The 24,413-nt window shown below is 33.8% G+C and overlaps 1 protein-coding gene across 3 annotated transcripts in view; it reads right to left on the bottom strand.

Annotated features, from left to right (window-relative positions):
* The window catches only part of IQCG (IQ motif containing G), a 68,866-nt gene that overhangs the window by 43,893 nt on the left and 560 nt on the right, over positions 1–24,413 (bottom strand). Inside the window, exons 2-5 of one of the 3 annotated variants that reach the window (XM_051985497.1) lie at positions 21,363–21,427; positions 21,147–21,244; positions 20,111–20,411; positions 5,508–5,725 (exon numbers count right to left, since the gene is read on the bottom strand). In XM_051985497.1, the coding sequence (XP_051841457.1) occupies positions 5,508–5,725; positions 20,111–20,411; positions 21,147–21,172 (545 nt within the window). In that variant the 5' untranslated portion in view covers positions 21,173–21,244; positions 21,363–21,427. Of the gene's footprint in view, positions 1–5,507; positions 5,726–20,110; positions 20,412–21,146; positions 21,245–21,362; positions 21,428–22,881; positions 23,008–24,413 lie in introns of those variants that run through there. The other 2 variants (XM_051985496.1, XM_051985494.1) reach the window with 2 other exon arrangements.

The raw sequence follows: 24,413 nt of genomic DNA, 5'->3' as shown, positions 1-24,413 counted from the left end.
ATAAGTAACAAAACTAGGACTCAAATTCAGATCTTTTCCCTCCAAGTCCAGAGCTCTTTCTTTTTTTTTCAAATTATTTTCTATAGTATCTCTGTAGTATCCCATGTATCTTTCTCTTCCCCCTTTTCCAAGAGCCATCCTATATGGCAGACAGTGGTTTTTGTTTATTTTTAGAGAGGAAAAAAATTTACATAACTGATTGATACACTGAGAAAGTCTAAAACATTCGCAATGTGTAACCTCTGTGTAATCTCCCACCTCCCTCCAAAAAGTAAATTGAAGCTATCTTCTCATCCCTCTTCATTAAAGTCTTGCTTTTTCTTAAAGTTTTGTTACATTTACTTTTGATTTTTTTAGTGTGTGATTATTTTTTTCCATTTACATTATTGTAGTTACTATGCATTTGGTTTTCTTGGCTCTGTTTACTTCACTCTGCATCAGTTCCTATAAATCTTTCCATGTTTCTCTGTATCCATCACACACATCATTTTCTGCAGCACAGTAATATTTCATTTCATTTATGTGCTACAATTTCTTTAGCTATTATCCCAGTTGATGGACATCTATTTTGTTTTTAACTTTAGCTATTACCAAAAAAATTTCTGCTACAAATATTTTAAAGTATATGGGGTCTTTTTTTTCTTTCTTATCAATGGCTTTCTTGGGGTATTGGCCCAGTAATAGAATCTCTGGTTCAAAAAGTATGGACATTGTAGTCACTTTATTTGCATAATTCCAAATTGCCTTTCAAAATCGTTATATCATTTCACAGCTCCACCAATAAAGTATATTAGAAGCCTATCTTCACCCAAACCGTGACTGTTGCCATTTTTTGTCATTTTTGCCTATTTGTGGGGGGTGAGATGGAACCTCAGAGTTGTTTTGATTTCATCCAGAGCTTTTCTCAATTATTTGAAGCTACTTCTTACAGATAGAGATATGAATTAGGCTCATTAACAATAATTTATATTTAATAATTTATTATTAAATTATAAATACATTTAATGTTTAATATTATAAAATAATAATGTTATTATTTTATAATTTAAAAATAAATTATTTATTATTGCAAATAATAAATTTGCAAATTTGATGAAAATTGATGCAAAAGGGAGGAAAAGGCTAATCACAAAATGTTTTAGAAGATATTTGAAATACATCAACATCATGAATCTGAAGCATAAAACTCTAATAGCAACCAAAAATCATCCTTCATGTATTAAGATAATATTCTTTGCCAAAATACCTACAATGAATTTTATATTCTAAATTCAAGGTTTAAGGCTATATATTTATTTTGCATGGCAGTAAGAGTAAGTATAATGAGGGGGGGAAAAGCTACAAATAACTGAGTTTACATTAAATTGTTAACTATAACCATGTGGAATATTTTGTCACCTTCTTTTGCATTCCACTTAGCTTACAGATGCTGAAAATGCACATTTCCCCAAGATTTTATGACATGTTAAAAGTCTATTCTGAACTAATATTAAATCTGTTTTAAAATAGCATTTAAATGTATCAGTTTTACATCTGTGATCTAATGTTCCTTGTGAACTTCTTAGAAATTATTGAACTTGGGTCACTTACTCTACTGGAAAAGAGATTAAACTAAAAATGAAAAGGACCATTAATTATTAAACTGAATTTTCAAGCAGATGATCTTTCTGTCACCTCTCTGGAACCAAACCAGATTTATCAGTTACAGACATGACCTTTGTGATAGAAAAGGTTACTATTGTAAACTCTGATTTACCTGAAGTCCATAGTATGAAGTTACATTGTATGTAATCTTAGGGGATAGAGAAAAGTGATAATTGCCCTTAAGAAATGGGCACAGAACTAAATTTGCTGTTGTCTATTAATAGTTACACCCCTAGAGGACTCTATTTTGCTTTCACTACCTCTCTGAACTTCGTCCATAGCCCTGGGACAATTCAGAACAAGGCAGCAAAAGCAAGTTCTGAGACACTGGCACAGAAAGGGTTGCTTTGCCCCCACTTGGGATTAAGATGATCCTTTGTATAACAGAGACAGAAGCCCCACGAGCAATTCAAGCTTTCTTTCTCTTGTGCTCGTCTCCTCTTACAAATGAAAATTCTGAATCCGACAGCATAGCAGCCATTGTGAGCAAGCTGACCACGGCAGATGAGGGACCTATGTAGGCAACATGAGCCAACTCCGTAAAACAAGTAGCGTCACCACCAGGACCCGCTGAGACAATGTGGCTTCTCGTTCAGATTATTGGTCCAACTGAAAAGTGATAAACCAATGCACATGCATAGCAAATTGAGGAGATCACCACCTGGTGGCTAATAAATATATTCCATTATGAACTAATTCAAACCCCTGGGAATTTTTTTGGTGATGTCCAACTGAGCCAGTATTTCAAGTGAATGTTAGCTCATCTACAGATATTTCACATTTATACTCCCTACACATTTGCCCCATTTGCATGTATCACAGTATATATGTATACAGATATATCACAGTAAGAAAGTCACGCAAATAATAGAAATCAATATAGCATTGTCTTTCCCTATATCTGACATTATGTTAAGATACATTTTAAATAAAGACATTCTCATATTATGAAGCTCCAGGACTCATTTATGGTCAATTGACTGATTAATACCAATCAGTGTGGCTACTTGTCCATTTAGCTTCTCACAAACATATTGATTTTACTATCTCACTTTCCACACTCTCTTCTAAATTTTTTTGTTTCTCCCCAGCTCTCACCCCCTCATCAGAAGACTTTCCCTCTGGTACATGAAGATAATGGAATATTATTATTCTATTAAAAAAATGATGAACAAGCTGATTTTAGAAAGGCCTGGAAAGATTTACAAGAACTGATGCTGAATAAAACAAGCAGAACCAGGAATACATTGCACAGTAATAGCAAGAATATGAGCTGATCAGTTATGAAAGTCTTGGTTCTTCTCAATGCTTCAAGTGATCCAAAACAATCCCAATAGACTTTGGACAGAAAATGCCATCTGCATCCAGAAAAAGATTGAAGGAGACTGAATGTAAATCAACATATACTATGTTCACTTCTCTTTTCTATGTTTTTTTAAAAAAAAATCTCTTCCATGGTTTTTCCCTTTTGTTTTAATCCTTCTTTCCCACTATGATTCCTAAAGCAATGGTTATTAAAAGTAATTAAATTTTTTTAAAAAATTAAAAAGACTTTCCCTCATACTTCACTGAAAAAAATTGAAGCCATTAGCTCTCTCTTATTCTCTGTTCATCTCATGTTATCCAGACATCTTTTTACTATTTCCTCCTTCATTATGGTCATTTTGTCCTTCACTATGGTCATTATGGCCAATGATAGCCTATTTAATGTACCCTGGGTCCCATTCTTTATAGTCTTCTTCAATAGTCTGCTCCCCACCATTATCCCTCATTTTATAATATTCAATCTCTATCTACAATTCTTTCCCTGCTGCCTACAAACAGATGCATGCTTTCCATTCTTTAAAAGAAAAATTCTCATGCATCTTACTATCCCTACTAGATGTAATCCTATCACATTTCTCCTCCTCTTATGTAATAAACTACTTGTTTATTCTTTTAAATCCTCAGCAAACTAGTTTCTGACAATCATTCAACTGAAAGTGTATTTTCCAATTTAATTGCCAAATCCAATGGCCTTTCCTCAATTCTCATTTTTCTAGCCTCTCTGCCGCCTCTGACAATAGATTTGCTTCTCCCCCAAGATAGTCTCTTTTCTCTAAATTATAATACTGATTCTTCTTGTGTCTAATTACTCCTTCTTAGCCTTCCTTACTCCACCTTCCTTCCACATCACTGATTATGAGTACAGACCCAATCTCTGCCTTTGTCCCCACTCTTGTTTTCATCAATTCTGGCTCCTGTTAGGATTTATTCTGTCCATGAGTTCAATTATCATCTTTACACAGATAATTCCTAGATCTCCATACACAATCCTATTCTCTTTCCTGAGCTTCAGGTCCTCATCTCTAACTGCTTTTTCAATTGGATGTCTTATAGACAGCTTCAACTCAATATTTAAAAGTGGATTCATTAACTTTCCTACTCTTCCCATTTTCCAAACTTTCCATTACTATCAAGGTACTATCATCTTCCCAGTTCCTCATGCTTACAACTTTACTACTTTTGACTCATTCTTACTCATCCCACATATTTAATCTGTTGTCAAATTTTGTCATTTTTACTTGTCATTTTTACTTTCTTAACATTTCTTATGTATGTCTCCTACTTGCCAGTCACAGTAATTACCCTAATACAAGTCTCTATCATCCTCATCTGAAATGACTGTGGAAATTGACTCTAACAGGTCTCCTTGTTTGAAATCTCTTATTTCCATCCTTTTACTACTCAGCTACCCAACTTTTACTTTTCCTAAGTCCAGTGGCTCTCTACTTCCTCTAAGATCAAATACAAACTTACATATTTGGCATTAAAAACTCATGATAACCTGGTGCTTTCTGCTTTTCTAATCTTCTTACACATTCTTCCTCTCTATTCATTCTATGGTCAAGCTATATTGGCCTATTTGCTGTTTCTTGAACAAAACACATTTCCATCTCTATGTCTTTGCATTGGACATCCCCCATCCTTGGAATGCTCTGTACTTCTCATTTTTTAGTTTCCTTAAACTCAGCTCAAATTCTACTTTTTTTCCTCCAAGACTTTTTCCCTTATTTCAGCTGTTACTGCCTCCTCTTTAAGACTGTCTTCTACCCACTCTGCAGTCGGTGCAAATGAATGTGAATTTTGATAGGTGAAACCTCCCATAATATTTTAGGGTTTACAAGATAAGACCATGCCTTAACCACTTTGACTTTGACTGATTGACCAACAACAGGTCCCAGCCCAAGCCTGAATTGATCACTGTTTGGATTCAGATGGCTCCAAGTGAATATAAATAGCAATCATTTCTGTTTTGGCCAGAAACTTAAAGAGTTTTCCCTTCCCAGAATGATTATTTTTTGACTAGGTAAAAGAGGCCATTCTTTGCTTCATTTTTTTTGCCTAGTCTTAATCAATGATTGTTATCTCAGTCAAACTAAGACCTATTAAAGACTTTAGCTTAAAAAGGCCAAGGTCTCCCACTGCATCCAGAATAATCTTCAGTCTTCTGATCTACATATTGGACCCAGATGGCTCTGGAGGAGAAAGTGAGGCTGGCGACTTTTCACAGCCTCCTTCAATTAAATCCAATTCACTTTCATGTTATAGCATCATCTCCCTTATGTCATAGTCCTCTTGAAGAATAAAGGACCACCATCATCACCACCACCACCACCACCACCACTACCAACTGCTTATAGCTTTTATGTTGTCTCCATTAGAATATCAGCTCCCAGAAGGCAAGGACTGTTGTTGCCTTTCTTCATATCCCTAGTACTTAGACCATAGTGTTTAGTGTTGTTGTTTTTTTTTTTTTTTTCATCCATACAGCCATTTTCCCATCCAGTTATTAAGGGTATTACATATTTTCTCTCTCTTACCTATCAGCCTGAACTTTTCCAAGAGTTTCTAAAGTCAGGATGCTTTGTCTTGCAGGTCTTTTAGTAAAGCATTCTTCCTTTTTCTCTTCAGGGTTTTCAGTCTGATGTGTCTTAGGTCCTTCTAATTCTGCTGCTGTGCCAGATTTTCTTTGATGCATGATAGATGTCTGCAATCTATCTAGGCTTTGGATGACTATGTGCATATCTTTACTTGATTTCTAAAATAACAGATAACATTTTTGCATAAGAGAAGAGAAAAAGACTAGCACTAAGTTTATTTTTGCTGTTGAATTTTCTGGAATCATAATTTCTAACAGTTAAAAAAAAAAAAACTCAGTTGAGTTATAACAATTTGCTCCAGGACCTTATTTTAATTCTATATGACATTTTATGTTTTAAATGTGCTTATTATAAACAACATATTATTAAATTCTGCTTTCTAAGCCATTTGGCTATCCCTTTTTGTGTTTGTTATGAGCAAATTTATCCCATTTGCATTCATAGTTATGATGATTATGTGTTTACCCTTTCTCTAAATCTCTTATACTTTTTCCTGTCTTTACTCCTTTGCCCTTTCTTTATCATAGATTACTCATTCTTTCCTTTTAAATCCCTTTTCATGATCCTGCTACCTTAAAGCTTGGTATTTCTTTTGACTAATTCCCCCTTGAATCTACTCTTTGTTTAACTCCTTTTCCTTTCATTTTCCCTTCCTTCTTCTTTCTTCGATAAATTGGGTGTATTTTTAGATTTGACTCAATTAAAAGAGATAAACTGGGAAATTTCATTTTTGTCAAAAAGGTCCAATAGAAAATGAATTAATTTCAATATTTAAGATACTTGCATCAGCTCTTTTTGTGGTGACAAAAAACTGGAAAATGAGTAGATTTCTATCAATTGGGGAATGGGTGAATAAGTTACTATATATGAAAGTAATGAAATATTATTGATGATGAACAAGCTGATTTTAGATAGGTTGGAAAAATTTACACAAACTGATGCTGAGCAAAACAAGGAAAACCAAGAATACAAAGTAATAGCAAGATTGTGTGATGATGAACTATGAAAAGACTTGGTTTTTCTCAATTGTGGCTGCCCATTTACATATATATATGCATCAAATAAAATAGCAGCTAAAAACTTCAAGGAACAACAAGTGAACTTACTTAAAAACTTATAGGAAGAATTAGTAAAACTATAATAGTGAGAGACTTCAGAGAGAGAAATGTAATTTAAAAATGTAACAAGAAACCAATCTCAATAAATTTTGGATTAAAAAACGCCACCTGCATCCAGAAAGAGAATTATGGAGATTGAATGTAAATCAATACATGCTATATTAACTTTTTTTCCCCCGTTTTTCTTTTCTTTCATGGTTTTTCCCTTTTTGTTCTGATTTTTCTCTCCCAACATGATTCATTAAAAAATTTGTATTTAAAAAGTTAATATACATGTATAACTAGAAAAAAAAGAACAATTAGTAAATATATATATGTAACATGCTTTCATAGCAGAGTACCTCTGGCCACTGACCTTTGAAGTGTCAATTAATTTTACTAACTCACCTCCTCTGAGGCCTTAAGAGGCCTCTGGTCATGATTTCTTGAATCATAGTTTAATAACTGATAGCGCGCTCAAAAACAGCAGTCATGTGCATACTTAAAGACTTTATTATACTTACTCACATAATGCCCTGACTTGTTAACTCCCTAGTGAACACCTGGTCTGAAGACCCACATGTTCACTATCAACCTCCGTAACTCTCTTGGCTTTCCATCTACTTGGCTCTGCTACCCCAGGATAAAAAGAGCCACTTGCTGCCCCCATTAGGCTCATAAAGAGTCTGAGGTCACACACACAGCCAATCAGAGAGAGAGCTTTCTCCCATTAAGAAGCTATAGATATGGACAGGATCCCACCAGAGGGGCAGTCCTATACCCACAGAGATTACTTCTGGGCCACTCAAATCTCCTGTTGCATTGTGGCTGCCCATTTACATATATATATATATATGCATCAAATAAAATAGCAGCTAAAAACTTCAAGGAACAACAAGTGAACTTACTTAAAAACTTACAGGAAGAATTAGTAAAACTATAATAGTGAGAGACTTCAGAGAGAGAAATGTAATTTTAAAATGTAACAAGAAACCAAAGATCTAAATTTTAGAAGATTAGATAAAATTTTTAGAAACATTAGATATGATGGATCTCTGGAAATTATTGAAGAGAAATAGAAAGGAATATGCATATTTCATAGCAATGCACAGCACTTTAAAAAGAAATCAATGCATATATTAGGGAATTAGGGAAAGCCTAACAAATAAATGCAGAAAAGCAATAATATAAAACACATCTTTATTAACCAAAATGCAATAAAAAAACAAAATAAGAGGCCATTGAAGAAATAATTAAAATAAAATGGAGACTAATTTAATTCTAAGGAATTAGTAGATCAAAGGAGAAATCATAAAAATGATACATCATTTCATGAAAGATTATGACAAAAATAAGATAATATACAAAAATTTGGGGGGCAAATTTAAAGTTTAGGGAAAATTTTATATACTACACATTTTTATCAATAAAGGAGAGAAAAATCAGATCAATGAATTAGGCATGCAATTAAATTTTTTTTTAATCAACAAATTAAAAATTCCTCCACACCAAAATAGAACTACTGGAAACTTTTTAAAAATCAAAATTGAAAGTAGAAAAAAAAAAAAAAACCCTCATTGATTTAGTAAATAAAACAAGGAGTTACTAAAATAAATAAATCATTAATTAATTGAACTTAAAAAAAGAGGAAAATCAAATTACCAGTATCAAAAATGAAAGAGGAAATTTTACAACAAATGAAAAAGAATACTATTAGAAACTTCAATGGCTCCTCAGTACTCATTGTTAATTGATTCCAGAAGGCACAACAGAGTGGCAAAAACAATTAATACCGAATAAGTTTTTCCTAAAAGAATGTCTCCAGTCCACAGCCCAACCAACCCTCCCCACCCATTTTCCCAAAGTAGCAAGTAGAACTTTCAGCTACAGAGAAACAAGCTGGGCTTGATCGAACTCATTTTCTGAGAAGCAAGGTGACCTTCATACCCTCCCTCCACTCCTAATTCAAGCTTCTTTTGAGGGTGGGAGGGATCTGGATGTGGATGTAGAAGCTCTCAGGCTTCTAGGAGTCCTGGATCTGCTCTGCAGTCACTACCGTGTTTCCCCGATAATAAGACCTATCCCGAAAATAAGCCTTCCCCTTACTGTGCAAGATTCCTCTAAAATAAGCCCTCCCCCGAAAATAAGCCCTATTGAAATTGCTACTGTAGTGAAGGTGATCTCCTGTGCTACATGCTACATTACAGTACCCTCTATATGCACCGTCTCCCCCCCCTTACCCTCTCCCCTCCCCCCCACCTCCCCAGGTGAAACGCATGCCGCTGCATCCAATCAGAGCTGCAGCAGTGAGCGCGTCATCCTGTTCTTCCTCAGTGCTTTGCTTGCTGGCGCCACTGAGAGCAGTGCCACGGAGGAGAGCTGAGGCAGGACAACATAAAAACCCGGTATGTAAGTGGGAGTGAGGGGGCATGATGGAGGATAAAAGGGGCCTGATGGAGGATAAAAGAAGAACTCAGCCAGCACTCACCGCGCTAAAGAAATGAAGAACTTCCTTGCAGAGAGAAGAATAGATCAAGTAATGATTCCTGCAGGAATGACTGCCTATCTCCAGACCCTTGATATTGCAATAAACAAGCCATTCAAGGACCATTTGCGCATGGAAGTCAATGGCTACATTGAAAATAGAATGGAAAGAAATCAGCGTGGAAACTTTGTGAAGCCCTGTCTGCAAGAAGTCGTGACTTGGGTGAAGAAGTCATGGGATAAAATTACTGACAGCTGTGTCGCCAAGGCACTATGAGCAGGTTACCTAGACAAGACATGTTCATTTTAAAGAGAGCCGTATTGCTGGACATGACAGATTGGATCCACTTCTTCTGAAGGAAATAGAGGCGCAAGACATCCAGGACGGAATTCAGGGTATGGACACTTATGACGATGTTGTTGAAGAAGATGACATGATCATTATTGAATAAAGGTACTTTTTTTTGTTCATATTTACCTGTTTATTAAAATTGCTGTCAATGTTCATTAAAATAAGCCCTCCCCTGAAAATAAGCTTTCTGGTGGTTTTTCTGTCCAAAAAAAATAATAAGACAGTGTCTTATTATCGGGGAAACACGGTACCACTTCTACCTCTGCCTGGGATCCCAATGCTGCTCCTGCTCCTGCTAAGCACACCAGCTACTCTGTGTCCTTTCTGGTACCACTGTTTTGAGAGTCAGGAGACTATATGCTACAGCTACATCATCCTGCAGGAACTGCACCAAGACGTGCCCACCCAGGCACACAATCTCAGCATGGTTGACTTCAATATGACAGTCCTGCTTACCACCTCTGCCTTCACTGGGAAGGAGCTGCCCTTGGCCAAGGACAATAACAGCAGAGGTGGGAGCTAGGCAGTAGGCCTGGCCAGCCTTACATCTCTACTTCTCAACCAAGACAGCAACCAAGAGAGATAAGTGCCAAGCAAGCATCAAGTGCTGAAACATCTTTTTCTCATGAAATACATTGAATACTAAATTGAACAAGTTTTAAAGCAGATGAGTACTGAGGTACCATTTACTAGCAAAATCAATAGCTTAATAAAATGGATGAATGTTTACAAAAACATAAAATTATCAGATTAATAGAACAAGAAATAGAAAATTTAAACTATTCAATATTATAAAAGATTAAACAAATCATAAATGAAGTGCAAAATAAAAAATAAAAAAAGAAGAAACTCAGGATTATATGGTCCCCAGTGAATTTTCTCAAACATTCAAAAACCAGTATTCCAGTAATATAAAAACTATTTACAAAAAATAGCAAAAGAGGGATCCTACCAAAGTGTTTCTTTGACATAAATATGGTCTTGATATCTAAACCTGGCAGAGTCAAAACAGAGTAAGAAAACTATTGACCAATATCCCTGATATTGATACAGAAAATGTTTTAAATATTAGCAAAATAGCTACAAAAGCATATAACAAAAGATTATATTATCATAATCAGTTAAGATTTATGCCAGAAATTTATACCAAATTTGATTTATTATCAGGAAAATTATAAACACAATTAACCACATTAATAATAAAACCAACAAAAATAATATGATTATATCAATTGATACAGAAAAAAGCTTTTTGACAAAATAGAACAGCCATTTCTAAAACAAAACAAAACAAAATAAAAAAAACCTAGAGAGGGCAGCTAGGTGGTGCAGTGGATAGAATGCCAGTCTTGAGTTCAGATCTGATCTTACACACTTAATACTTCCCTAGCTGTGTGACATGAGCAAGTCACAACCCCAAATTCCGCAATAACAAAAAACAAACAAACAAAAAAACAACTAGAAAATATGGAAACAAATGAATCTTTCCTCAATGTGGTAAATAGTATATATCTAAAGACCCATCATTATATGTAAATTTACTAGAGTCCTTTTCAATAACATCAGAGATAAAGCAAATTGTTTTTTGTCATCACTACACTTTAATATCATCTTACAAATGCTAGCCAAAGCAATAAAGTAAGAAACACAGAGGGAATAAACATAGACAAAGAAAAAGCAAAACTATCACTTTTTTGCAGATGAAATTATATACCTAGAGCATACTAAAGAGTTAATTAAAATTTGTACTAAAACAAAATCTTCAGAAAAGTTATAGGATATAAAATAAATCCACACAAATTATCAGTATATCTGAACATTATGAATAAGCAAGGAAAACATTAGCAAGAGAATTTTATTTAAAATGACAGTAGAAGATATAAAATACTTGAGTGTCTATCAAAATGAACACAATAACTATATGAATACAATTATAAAACACTGGTTCTGGAAATAAAGGCAGACCTAAATAATTGAAAAAATATTAATTGCTCGTGGAAGTTAGAATAATAACAATGACAATATTATTCAAATCATTTTATTTTTTCAATGACATACCAAACTACCAAAGAATTATTTTATAGATCTAGAAAAATAATAATAAAATACATCTAGAGAAACAAACAAAACAAAAAATTTCAAGTAGAAATAATGAAAAAAAGTGTGAAGAAAATAGGCCTATGAGTACCAGATATCAAACAAATTACAAAGCAGTAATCATCAAAATAATTTGATGCTGGTTAAAAAACATTAAAAGTCAATCAGAAGAACAGAGAGCAAAACAGCATAGAGAACCAAAGACAGTAACATAGTTTTTAATATACCCAAAGATTGCAGGTACTAAAGAACTTGCAACTTAACAGTAAGTGTTTAAAAAAACACAACTAAACAGGGATAGCTAGATACCTCAATAGATAGAGCAAACACCCTAGAGTCAAGAGGCCCTGAGTTCAAATTTGGCCTCAAACACTATATGGGCAAGTCATTTAACTTCAACTGCCTCTCAAAAAACTAAACAGCAATTTGGCAAAAACTAGATATAGAACAACACTTTACATCATATACCAAGGTAAATAACAAATTGATATGTAACCTAGATATAACGAGTCACATAAACAAATTAGAGGAATAAGGAAGAAATTACTTTTCAATTAGGAAAAAAAATTATAACCAGTAGAGAGGATCACAAAAAGATTAAATGGGTAATTCTTATTACATAAAATTTAAAAGATTTTATTCAAACAAATCAAATGCAGCTAAAATTCGAAAGGAGAGGGGCAACTAAGTGGTACAGTAGATACAGCACCAGACCTGAAGTCAGGAAGACCTGACTTCAAATGTAATGTCAGACACCTAATATTTCCTGGCTATGTGATCCTGGAAAAGTCACTTAACCCCAATTGCCTCAGCAACAACAACAACAAAAAATTCTTAAGCAGATAAGAGGAAAAAAACAACTTTGCAGCATTTCTCTGATAAAGATTCTCATTTCTAAGATATAGAGGCAACTGATTAAAATTAATAAGAGGCATTCCATAATTGATAAATGTCAAAGGATATACAATAGCAATTCTAAAGAAATCTAATCAAAAGTCAATGAAAAAAGATTCCAGTTCACTAATATTTAAAGAAATGCAAATTAAAGTAAATCTGAGGTTATATCTCAAGTTGATCAAAAAAATGAAAATGACAAATGTTGGACGTACTATGAGAATCAGGGATGAGGAGAAAAGGTACATTGATCAAGTGATGATAGAGATGTGAATTGGCCAAGCCATATTGGGAAGCAATTTAGAACTATGACCTAAAAGCTGCTCAACTACACATACTAGCAATACTACTACTAGACCCATATATCAAATATAACAAAGAAAGAGGAAAAGATTATATGGATATAATATATTTATAGCAGCTCTCTTTGTAGTAACAAAGAGCTAGAAATGAAGAGGATGCCCATAAACTGAGTAAGAGCTGGACAAGCTAAGGTATAATGTAATGAAATACTATGAAATGAAATACTAATGAAAACAGTTTCAAAGAAACCTAAGAAAATTTGCATAAAATAAAGCAGAGAGTAGTAAGTGGAACCTGGAGAACAATTTATAACTCCAGTATTATAATAAATGAACAATTCTAATTCTTTTCAATAAAATGATCAACCATGAGTCAAGAAGATTGATGATGAAAAATACTATTCTCCTCATGGACAAAAAAGTGATGGAACAATAATAAAGAATGAGACAGATGTTTGCATATCACCAATGTGGAAGTTTTGCCTGGATATGTTTATTTGTAACAAGGGTTTGTAGTTATTTTTTTAACCAAGTTCGGGGAGGGAGAGAAAGGTAGGAGAGAGAAAAGAAGCTTAACTGAAAAATTTTTAAAATATAACTATTTTTTAAAAAGATAGGTTAGGAGGCTGGGGCTGACTTGGAATCCTAGATTAAGCAGTTTAGATCTTAGAGGCTGTTAAAGGGGGCAGTAGAGAGAACAGTGGAACTAAGTCCAAATCTGTCTTCAGACATTTAACACTTACTAGATGTGTAATCCTAGGCAAGTTACTTAACTCCAACTGCCAAAAAGAAAAAAAAAACCAATAGTTTAGATTTTATTTGATAGAAAATGAGGAGTCACTGGAAGATTTTAAAGTATAGAAGTTGGGTTCAGGTGATATTATATAAATACTTTTGAATCTAAATCCAGCATAATTTGGTAGAGGAATGGAAGGGACAATAATAGATAACTCTCCGTCACAAAAGGCAGTTGGTTCCCTACATCTCTACCCATGAAAACTTTGGTTTTCTTTCTTTTCTGTATGTTAACCAAATTCAGGAAAATACATCATAATGAAGGAAAAATTAAACCACCAGAGTCACCAATTGTTAAAAGGGAATCTGAATATAGTAAAAATAGATTGGACATATTATTATTATTTTTTATTTCAAGGAATATCTGAGGATATGCAGGTTAGGAAAAAAGAAAGTTAGGAAAGTAGGAGAGAATGTGATCCCAACTCCACTGATAAAAAAGACAGTTGTAGAGGTAAAAAATTTCAGACATAGAAGTTAAATTATTAGAAGTTTGAGATCCTGAGAAATCACAAAGTTTCCTTATCCAAATTTAGCTAGGGTATTTTGCCTGAAAACATAACATCTTTTGAGACAGTCAAGATGGTAGAGTGGCAGGAAATATTACAATGAGTTCCTCAATCCCCTGCCCCCAAACCTCTTCTAAACAGTTCTTGAAAATATACTAGATCAAATCCTGATGACAAAACCTAGAAAAAGTCTTTTGTCCAATTCAGGTTGGTATAGAGAATCAGTAAGGTCTGTGAATCAGGAACACGTTGCACCATGAGAAAATCACTCTAGTGCCCAGGAAAAGGACTTACATTAGATTAAGAGGAGGTTCCAGAAACTACCAGATGCATACTAAAGTACCATGGTTGAGAGCGATGCCAACTGACAGCTTTGCTTTCCACTAACTAGTTCTGAGCCACAGATCTAGGGAAGAATGAGAAAAGGATGATGCACAGAGAAGACATTCCCAGGTGGGGAGGCCCTGGGCAGTATACCAAGAAATGAGTAAGTTCAAAACCCAAATGCAGTAATGATGTGGTTCAGATGCCACAGGGCAGGGTTTCCTTTTTAGTGTCTAGCCCAGTGTGTAGAGGAAAACCCAAGAAAGGACTCCCTATAATTCTGTCACTGAATCAGTAAGAGTTTGTCAAATGGTTGGGAGTAACCGAGTACAGAAGCAATCTATTCATACTCAGATCCAAACCCCAGGAACTTGCAGAGCTCAGAGCAGCAATTAGACTTTGCCCTAGAACAGAGCATTTTGGAGCCACTGAAAGCTTGCAGGTTGCCAGCCTGTCCTTGAGATACTGGAATAACACAATATTCAATATCCCCAAGAAAGCATCAATAGGAGCAGCCCAAAAGTTTGACAGAGTATAGTTCTCTTAGAGCTAGAGGACAAAGTAGAAAATAGAATTCACTGGTTGATCAACTCTTGGATAGAAATCCCAAAACGAAAATTTGTAGGAACATTCTAGTCAAATTCTAGAGCTTCCAGGTCAAAGAGGGAAAAAAACCCCCAACACTGAGCAACATTAAAGAAAAAATTCAAGAACCAAGGAGCCATAATTAGAATTACACATGATTTAGCATCCACCACAATAAAGGAGCAGAGATCTTGGAATTCAATATTCCAATAGGCAAAGGATATGAGTTTACAAGCAAGAATAACTTACCCAGAAGAATTGAATATAATGCTATTGCCAAGAGAGAGGAGGAATAGGGATAGATTTTTAATGAAATAGAGCACTTCCAAACATTCCTGATGTAAAGTTCCTGAGAAATCGAAAACAAGACTTTGATGCATATTAATTGTGACATCCCAATGCAAAAGAAACATAAAAAGGTAAACATGATTGAATAATGATGAGGGATTAAACAAAGATAAACTGCTTATATTCTAATATGAGGAAATGATTATTCCTTCAGAACCCTCTCAATCACCAGGAATCACAGGAGTCTAATTAGATAAGGCCAAGAAATGGTTGTTATGTCTTAATGATCTTAAAAGAAGAATGGAAAGAGAAAGGAAATGCAATACATTGGAAAGGGAAGGAAGAAAAAGATGTTTAAGGAAAATTATCAGGGTGTACAATTACCTATCTATACAAACAAGAAGGCAGGAGTAAGGGGAACAGCTGAAGTTTCAACCTCATTCACATGTAAATTGGTCAAAAGTGTCTCCAGTCCCAAGCCATCTTTGACAACTAGCATCTGACCTTACTTAAAGGGGTAAGTGATTTAAGGAAACTGACTTACTAACTAATGGAAACAAATATATTACATAGAGGATAAAGAATGGGTTAAAAATTCAATAAGAGACATTTTAATTACAATCTATATTAGCAGAAATATTTTCATTCATTCAAAAAATTTACTCAGTTTCTTTGTAATATATATATAAGGCACAATTAAGGTTGATTTCAATGGAGAATTCTTACTGAATTTTAATCAGAGGTTGACCATTACTGGTGGAACCTCATATATTGAATCTTTTCTACCACTCAACACGTTTAAACTATTAAACAATATACAAATTGTACTTGGAGGAACCCACAATGGGTAGCTAGCTGTAGTCCTTGAAAATTTTTACTTTCTTTTCCCTCTCACCATTGTTTTGCTATTTTCAAATCATATCATTCAATAAAGTGATTACAAAACAATTTGCCTATAGGTCATTATTGGGTCATATTTATGTTGTTGCCTACTTATGCCACCATTTCATTCCATAACATTTATTAAGCACCTAGTATGTTCAAGGCACTGTTCTTGGTGCAAGGGATAAAAAGGCAAAAGTGAAAAAGTTCCTTCCCTCAAAGACCCTAAATTCTTTTTTTTTCCTCAGTAGAAATACTATGATTTTTTTTCCTCTGCTTTTTAAAGAAAAGACATTGTTGTTCAGGTGGCATTCATGATTTTATAAAAAAGAAAGAACACTTTAAAAAGTCAGTTACCAATGTCTTACTGCTTAGCTCTTCTTAGCAATACAGTGATCTAAGACAATTTCAATAAACTTGGTTTTTTTAATTAAATCTTTTTTTTCAAAACCTATGTATGGATAATTTTTCAACATTAATCCTTGTAAAACCCTGTATTCAAATTTCCTTCCCTTTCCACAATCCCTCCCCTAGATGGCAAGTAATCCAATATATATTAAACATGGTAGAAATATATGTTAAATACAATATATACATATAATATTTATACAATTATCTTGCTGCACAAGATAAAACAAATCAAACAGGAAAAAAATGAGAAAGAAAATAAAATGCAAGCAAACAACAATAAAAAGAGTAAAAATGCTATATCGTGAACCACGTTCAGTTTCCACAGTCCTCTCTCTGGGTATAGATGGCTCTCTTCATCACAAGATCTTAAATTCTAATAGATCTTTCCACTACTCTTTAAGATATTTGTGATTTGATTCTTCAGAAATTATGATGTTCCAAAAGTACAACAGCATCGGAAAAACATTTTTTAGGGAGGAAAAAGATGGACTTTTATTCTAGAGAATAGGTTGGGGTTGTGAGAAACAGCAAATTATTTCACAAATAGAATCCAGTAAATTTTATCATCCTATTAAATTCAGCAACCAATTTGTCCATCTGCAGTACTTATCCAAAATAGATGAATTGCTATATTAGTTCAATAGACTAATTATCCAATTGCATGTTACATTTTAGACAACTGACATTTTTCATACATTTGTTGCTTTTTTCTATGTGGTCTGTTAGGTTGGTATCTTTTGAATAATCATAGATCTCACTAAGCAGATCCAAAAATGTTCTGACATAGTATAACCACCAGAATATATGGAGGATTTCCATCTATAGAAGATGTTCTTAACCTTTTTTGGGAGTGTGGAAGGTTATGCAGTCTGGTGAAGCTTATGAATACCTTTTAGGAAATTTAAATTTTAAAATTTTCTAAATACATAAAATAAAATGCATAGGATTAGAAAGGAAAACAATTATTTTGAAATACAATCAACCAAATATGTGTGGGGGGGGGGGAGGCTGAAGTTCAGAGAACCCGGGTTCAGAATACCTGACAGAAAATCTTTCTTCCCATCTAGACTGATGACATACTTCATGGAAGTGTCATATACCTTTGACAAGAACATATGTCTTTTTTTAATGAATCACTTGACAACAATTAGAGGGTCAATGATTACTCTGGAAGAGTGAGGTTGATGACTTTGCACAACTCTCCCTTATTTAAATATAATTCATGAGTGAGTCAAATCATCACCCTAGGATATCACTGATTCTCTTTGAAAATGAACAATGAACACGTTTTCTGTTAACTGTATAGCCACAAATTTATAATTACTGTAAAAAATAATAAGTTGCAGAAGCCTGTTTGTTTCCATTTTTATGTTTTCAGCAAAGATATACTTGATAAATATACAGAGCATTCTCATATAGATTTAATAAACATTAGAAAGTAGATAATTGTTGTTAATTATTGACATTCTTTTTTGATAACTTTTGGGAGACAATAATGTCATCCATTATTTTCTCCCTTTTCCTTAAATATCTCATAAAATGAGCCTCCATGGGTATAGATTTTCTTGGTTTTCACTTGGTGTAATCCAGCCATTTTTCCCCACTTTATTTTAAGTACTGTTTCAACTTTCTCTTATGATACATGCAGAAGTGAGATAATAAGAGTTCAAATGTGGTGGTACTATTGTCTTTAATGAGGAAAAATAATTATTATAGAAATAGTGACAAATTTGTTCCATTTCCTTTATCTTTGTGGTCCCCTTTTAAAGTTCCTCTATGAATTTGCTTGAGATGATATGACTTAGGTGGGTTTCATGTTAAGCTTCCTATATCATCTCTACTGCTTTTAGTTTTAATCTATTAGACAATAATGCTCACAATCATCTACCATCCTCCCCCTTAAAAAAAAAAAAGTATTCTAAATGAGTATTGCCTGTGCCTACCATCTATGTTCTATTGTCTTCTGCTAGTTCTTTCCCCTCCCCCTTTTTGGCATCAATAATTCATCTGAGTAGATTAGGATAAAGCTTTTGCAGTATCATCTTTGTCCTTTTTAAAAACTGGATGTTGATTTTTTTTTTTAATCTTTACTTTAATTAGCTGATGGTCTGATTGCAATTGGAAAGCTTATTCAGTTTAAAGATTTAGTTTCATCTTTAAGAAGGAAAAGAGCTTCCACCCTCTTGCCATCTTCAAAATGAGATAACAGAATGACAGTGATCTGGGAGGGGAAAACTGTAAACAGATCTTGTTGTTCAGTTAGGTTTTCTTGGCAAAGATACTGCAGTAGTTTACCATTTCTTTAGAATCGCTTCTAAATTTCTCTACATTTCCAGTGCTGTGATATCCTCTTTGAACAACTCTATTTTTGCATCCTTCATTCTTTTTCATTTATAACATGTATGCAAAATATCTTTCTAAATACATGCACATACACATCTCAGATAATACATTATTGATTGAATTTTCTCCTTCCCATTCTTGATTTTTGATGAGGAAACCAAGGGAATGTAGTAAGAAAGGAAGATAACTGCTTTATGTATTATTCTATTTAAAGTCTGCTAAGATTAATACTATGCCTCTATAGCTGATCTTAATTAAAATTTTTGATCCTTATTTAAAATTTTTTGAAAGATCAGGGTTATATGTGCTTCTTAGTCTCTCCATTTTCTTTTTAAAAGAGGAATGAATTAATTTAGTTTTTTAAATTTAAAATTATTAAAATTTAAATTTAAAATTATTTTTAAAATTAAAATTATGTCTTATTGACATTATTTAAAATTTGATAAGAATGGAAATTTTTATATATGTGTATCTTTAAACTTTACTAATTTAGATTGCAAATTTGATTTAAAAACAATCTATAAGCAATATTTAAAGGAAAACTAAATTTTCTTTTTAAGGCTCATGTATATTTTAACTCTCTTCATCACAAAATTGAAACCATTTTGTCAATGTAAAGTAGAATATAATTATTCCAAGATGGACATATTTGCCTTTACAAATTGTTTGCATTTATTAACATCAACCTTACTTTTAAAATTTTAAAGTACACAAATACCTTGTAAAAAGCCTGCATAGTTCTAAGGTATGCCATTTGAAGACATGATGGTGATTTGCAGTAGAGGACCATGGCAATAATATAAATTTTTTGACTTTCATATTCTCTATATAAAGGGCTGAACTAATAGTAATTAGTGTACCAATTATGAGCATCCTCTTGTAGTTTATATTGCAAAATATACAATTCAAACATTTTACAACAGATTGAAACAAAATCATACACGTCACTAGTAGCGAATTGCATTACAAATTTTCAATTAATTTTACTCAGACTCTATAGTCATAAATAGAAAGAGAAATCATACAGTTGAGTATGCACTAAAATGTTGGTTATTTCACTGGGGTAAAGGGATTGTAGTCATCTGAATTAAGCTTTTGTAATATTAACTGTGAAAGAGAAGAAAGAGGAACAAAAACCAAGAATTAATAGAAATTAAATAGTAATAAGATCAATACATACATGAACGGTCTCTTTCTTTTTTTCAAATGGAATTGGCATGATGTAATTTAAAATTGAAAGCTGGTCTAGGGTATCCTCCAGAACTGCAGAAATCCTCAGCACATCCAGAAGAGGGAGCGTATCTATTATTTCATGGATGACAGGTAACTCTGCAGGTACAAATGTTTTTTCAGGTTCATCAGAAACTTGAGTACCTGGAGGAGATCCAGTCACAGATACTACTTGAGGATGCAAAGTCTTAGAAGGGGTAGATTCTGAATCCTCTTCCTCATCTTCTTCTTCCTCCTCTTCTTCCTCCTCCCTAAAAAAAAGTACATAGTCTGGGTTATGCTTGAAGTAATGAATATATTGAAAATCTCTTAATTTGTGTAAACATCCCCAAATTTTAGACTTGGTCAAAATTCTAAAGCCAAGGAGACTGAAACTCAAATCTGACCTAAATGGGGAACCATGTTGGTAAGTGATTTACATAAAGAACAGAACTAATTTAATGTGAGCTGGAATATGGCTTTGTTTGATATCCTAGAAGAATATTCAGGACAACTCTAATACCAACCCTACTTGGACATACAAATACCTTATCTTTTACAAATATTTTAATTTTTAAAAAATATTTTACTTATTTTTTTTTGTATTCTTCCTCCTTAGCAAGCTATCCTTTATAACAAAGGATTTGGGGGGAAAAAATAAACAGTAAATTTATTTTTCTTGGAGTTTTTTTTTTTTATTTTTATTTTTTACAACATGACTAACATGAAAGTGTATTTTGCCTGACTACAAATATATAACCTATATCAAATTATTTGCCTTCTCAATGAGAAGAAGTGGGGGAAGAAGAATTCAGAGCTCAAAATTATTTAAAATGTTAGAAATTGTAATTAGGGGAAATAAAATACTAATTAATATAGAGAAAATATAATCAATAAAATCATACAATAAACTTAAATTTTTGACAATATATGCAATGTTCCATGCTTATAGACCCTTTCCCCTACTTTTCCGAAAGAATTAGGTTAGATAGAAAAAAATATCTTACTTTTCAAGATAGATATGTAAGTCCATGGCATTTACATGTCTTTGTCTTTGTCTGTCTTATTATGGATTTGAACCAAACTTCAAAAACTTTGCGATATCCTATCAAATAACAATCTGTTAAGTATATATTTAAGTGGTACAAAAATGCTTATCAATGTATTATATAAAAGCATCTACAATATCTACAAGATTTTAATACTTAGGAATTTGAACTTACTTTATCGTTGGGATATGTTTAATGTTTTCCATTGGGCCTTCAATACTTCATAAAAATGTAAACACCTGAAATAGGAAAGTAAAATTAGTTTTAATTTACTAGAGGGATTAAAATTTAAAATTTTTCCTTCCCATACAGGATTATTATAGCATTATCAAAAAAGTATCATCAAAAAAAATTCTCCCTTAATTAACATATCTTTTTTCTATCTTCTCCCTTTTCACATTATATAGTAAAACTTTAGAACTGATGGGAACTGATTCAGTCATATTGGAGTACAATTTGGAACTATGCCCAAAGGGCTATCAAACTGTGCACATCTTTTGATCCAGCAGTGTCTCTACTGTGTCTGTATCCCAAAGAAATCATAAAAGAAGGGAAAGCACCCACATGTGCAAAAATGTTTATAGTGCCTCTTTTTGAGGTGGCAAGGAATTGGAAATTGAGGAATGGCTGAATGAGTTATGGTATATGAATGTAATGGAATATTACTATTCTATGAAATGATGAATAGTATGATTTCCAAAAAGCCTGGAAAGACTTATATGAACTGATGCTGAGTGAAATAAGCAGAACCAGGAGAACACTGTATACAGTAATAGAAAGATTGTTTGATGATCGATTGTGATAGACTTGGCTCTTCTCAGCAATGCAGTGATGAAAGGCAATTCCAAAGTGGATGATCAGATCAATACAAACTCTGAATGCTCTGCCACAAGTTGGATACAAATAATCCCTATGAACATTTGGGGTGACTTCTCTAGCTTTGCACATTTCGAGTTTCTTCTGAACTATTTCAATTCTGCTTTGCTCATAGATCATGGTATCTTCTCTGATAAAGGCACACCATGCTAGGCAGACCTGTGACAGTGTTTCCCATGTCATATAATCAATTCTAAAGTTTTTAAGAGAGACTTTTAAGTCCTTGAATCACTTTTTCTGACTACCTTATGAGCACTTACCCTGTGTGAGTTATCAATAAAAGTCTTTTTGGCAAGTACACATTTTGGCATTCGAACAATATGGCCAGCCCAACAGGGTTGTACTCTCAGCCTCTGATGGAAATAGCTCAGGAACTTAGGAATTGTGCCTCTTGGGAAAGCACTGCCCCACCCTCAACCACTACATTTGTTTCCAGTCCAGCCCCTACAACCATCATCCAGGGGAACAGTCACTGTGGAGAGGAATCCATTTCCTCATCATTGCCAGCAACTGCTAACTGTCACCAATAAGCACAAGAGCCCTAAACATGGCAATACTATATAACTCCCACCCCACCAAGACCATTGGGTCCTGCTTCCAGGCTAACTTATGGCCATAATTGAACCACAAATGTTGCTTCTAAACCAACCCTCTCTGCCATCACTGGAGAGAGAACTCCTGTGGAGAGGGGGTCAATCATCTCTACTAACCACCACTCACTTTGCAAGCAAGCCAGACTAACTAAAACAGCAAGAGACACTGAGGGGAAACAGAAGGCAACATGTGTCAGGGCCAATCAGATCATGATCACTACCACCTTGCCCATCTCTCTTCAGACTTTGATGGAGACAGCCCAGGACATCTGATCCAGTAACTTTGGAAGTAACAATCATATCTCTTCAGTCAATCATATCTCATGGGGAAGAAATTCCTGTGGAGACGTAGTCTAGTAACTGCTCCAGCAAGTGCTACGGCCACAGCTACTGATGATCCAGAAAAGAAAAAAAATTTTTCCACCAGTCTTTGGTACTGTCAAATGGTTCACATTAGAAAATGATATGACTTTATCAGTTGACATAACATTAGGATACTTTATCAACTATTTCATGTCTATACCCTAAGGACCACAAAAGACTTTACAATATGACTTGCAACTGAAACTTTGCATATGCATTGTGAGCTTCCTTACACTTACCTTGCTTTTCTATATGTATCCCGAGAGCATAGCACAGTGTTTTGAACATATTAAGTTTTTTAATTTGTGCTTTATCCATTCATTCAAAACTGCTGATAGGCTGATAACCAAAAAAAAGATTAAAAAAAAAAAACTAGGAAAAGGACTCATCTATACATGAATATAGCAGATCTTTTTAATGGGGCAAAACCTGAAAACTCATGAGGTACTTATGAATTAAGGGATGATTGAATTATGGCAAATAAATGTGATGGGATACTATTGTGCGCTTTTTTTGTAGTTCCCTATTTGAGGGTTTTTTTTTTTTTTTTGGGCAAAGACATTGGAATGGTATGCCATTTCTTTCTCCAGCTCATTTTCCTTAACAGATGAAAAAACTGAGGCAGAGTTAAGTGACTTGCCTAAATTCACACAGCTAGTGTCTGAGTCTGAATTTAAACATAGTTCTTACTGACTCCAGGCTTTGTGCTCTGTCCACTGTAGTATCTGGCTGCCCTATTGCTGAGTACTAAAAAATGTCAAAAGGAACAGTTTTAAAGAAACCTGGGAAGATTTGTACAAACTGATAGTGAAGTAAGCAAAACAAAAACAGCAATATATAAAACAAAAAACATCCATACAAACAGCTTTGAAAGAATTTAATAAGGATTATGCAATAACATGTCACAGAGGTAATGGACTATGGTTACACAATAAAATACATTTGTGAACATGGCTACTACAGAATCTTGTTTTGTCTATGTATATTTGTTATAAGAGTTTTGTTTTTCTTTTTTTCAATAAGGGAGGGGAGAGGTTCAAGAGAAAAATTTTAATTGGAAAAAAATTGTTATTAATGGGTAAAAATTAGCCAATTCTGGATAAGTGTGGGAAAAATTTTTGGATTTTTGACTTATTGAAAAAAATATTTAAAACTTATGAAGATCAGAAATTCTTCACCAGAGGGAGAGGGAGGTGTATAAACTTTGATCACGAACATTCTTTATATTGTATTTCAATATATTTCATTTCTTTTATAATCCTGGAGTCAGTAGATTCGATTTGGAATGAAGATTCAGGGTTTGAATTCAGCCTCAGACACTAGCTGCATGGTCCACTTAACCTCCATCTTGCTTCAGTTTCCTTAATAAAATGAACCCGGTGGCACCTACCGC

The sequence above is a fragment of the Antechinus flavipes genome, chromosome 3, assembly GCF_016432865.1.
Source record: "Antechinus flavipes isolate AdamAnt ecotype Samford, QLD, Australia chromosome 3, AdamAnt_v2, whole genome shotgun sequence".
NCBI classification, from domain to species: domain Eukaryota; kingdom Metazoa; phylum Chordata; class Mammalia; order Dasyuromorphia; family Dasyuridae; genus Antechinus; species Antechinus flavipes.
This window is presented reverse-complemented; position numbering and strand designations above follow the sequence as displayed.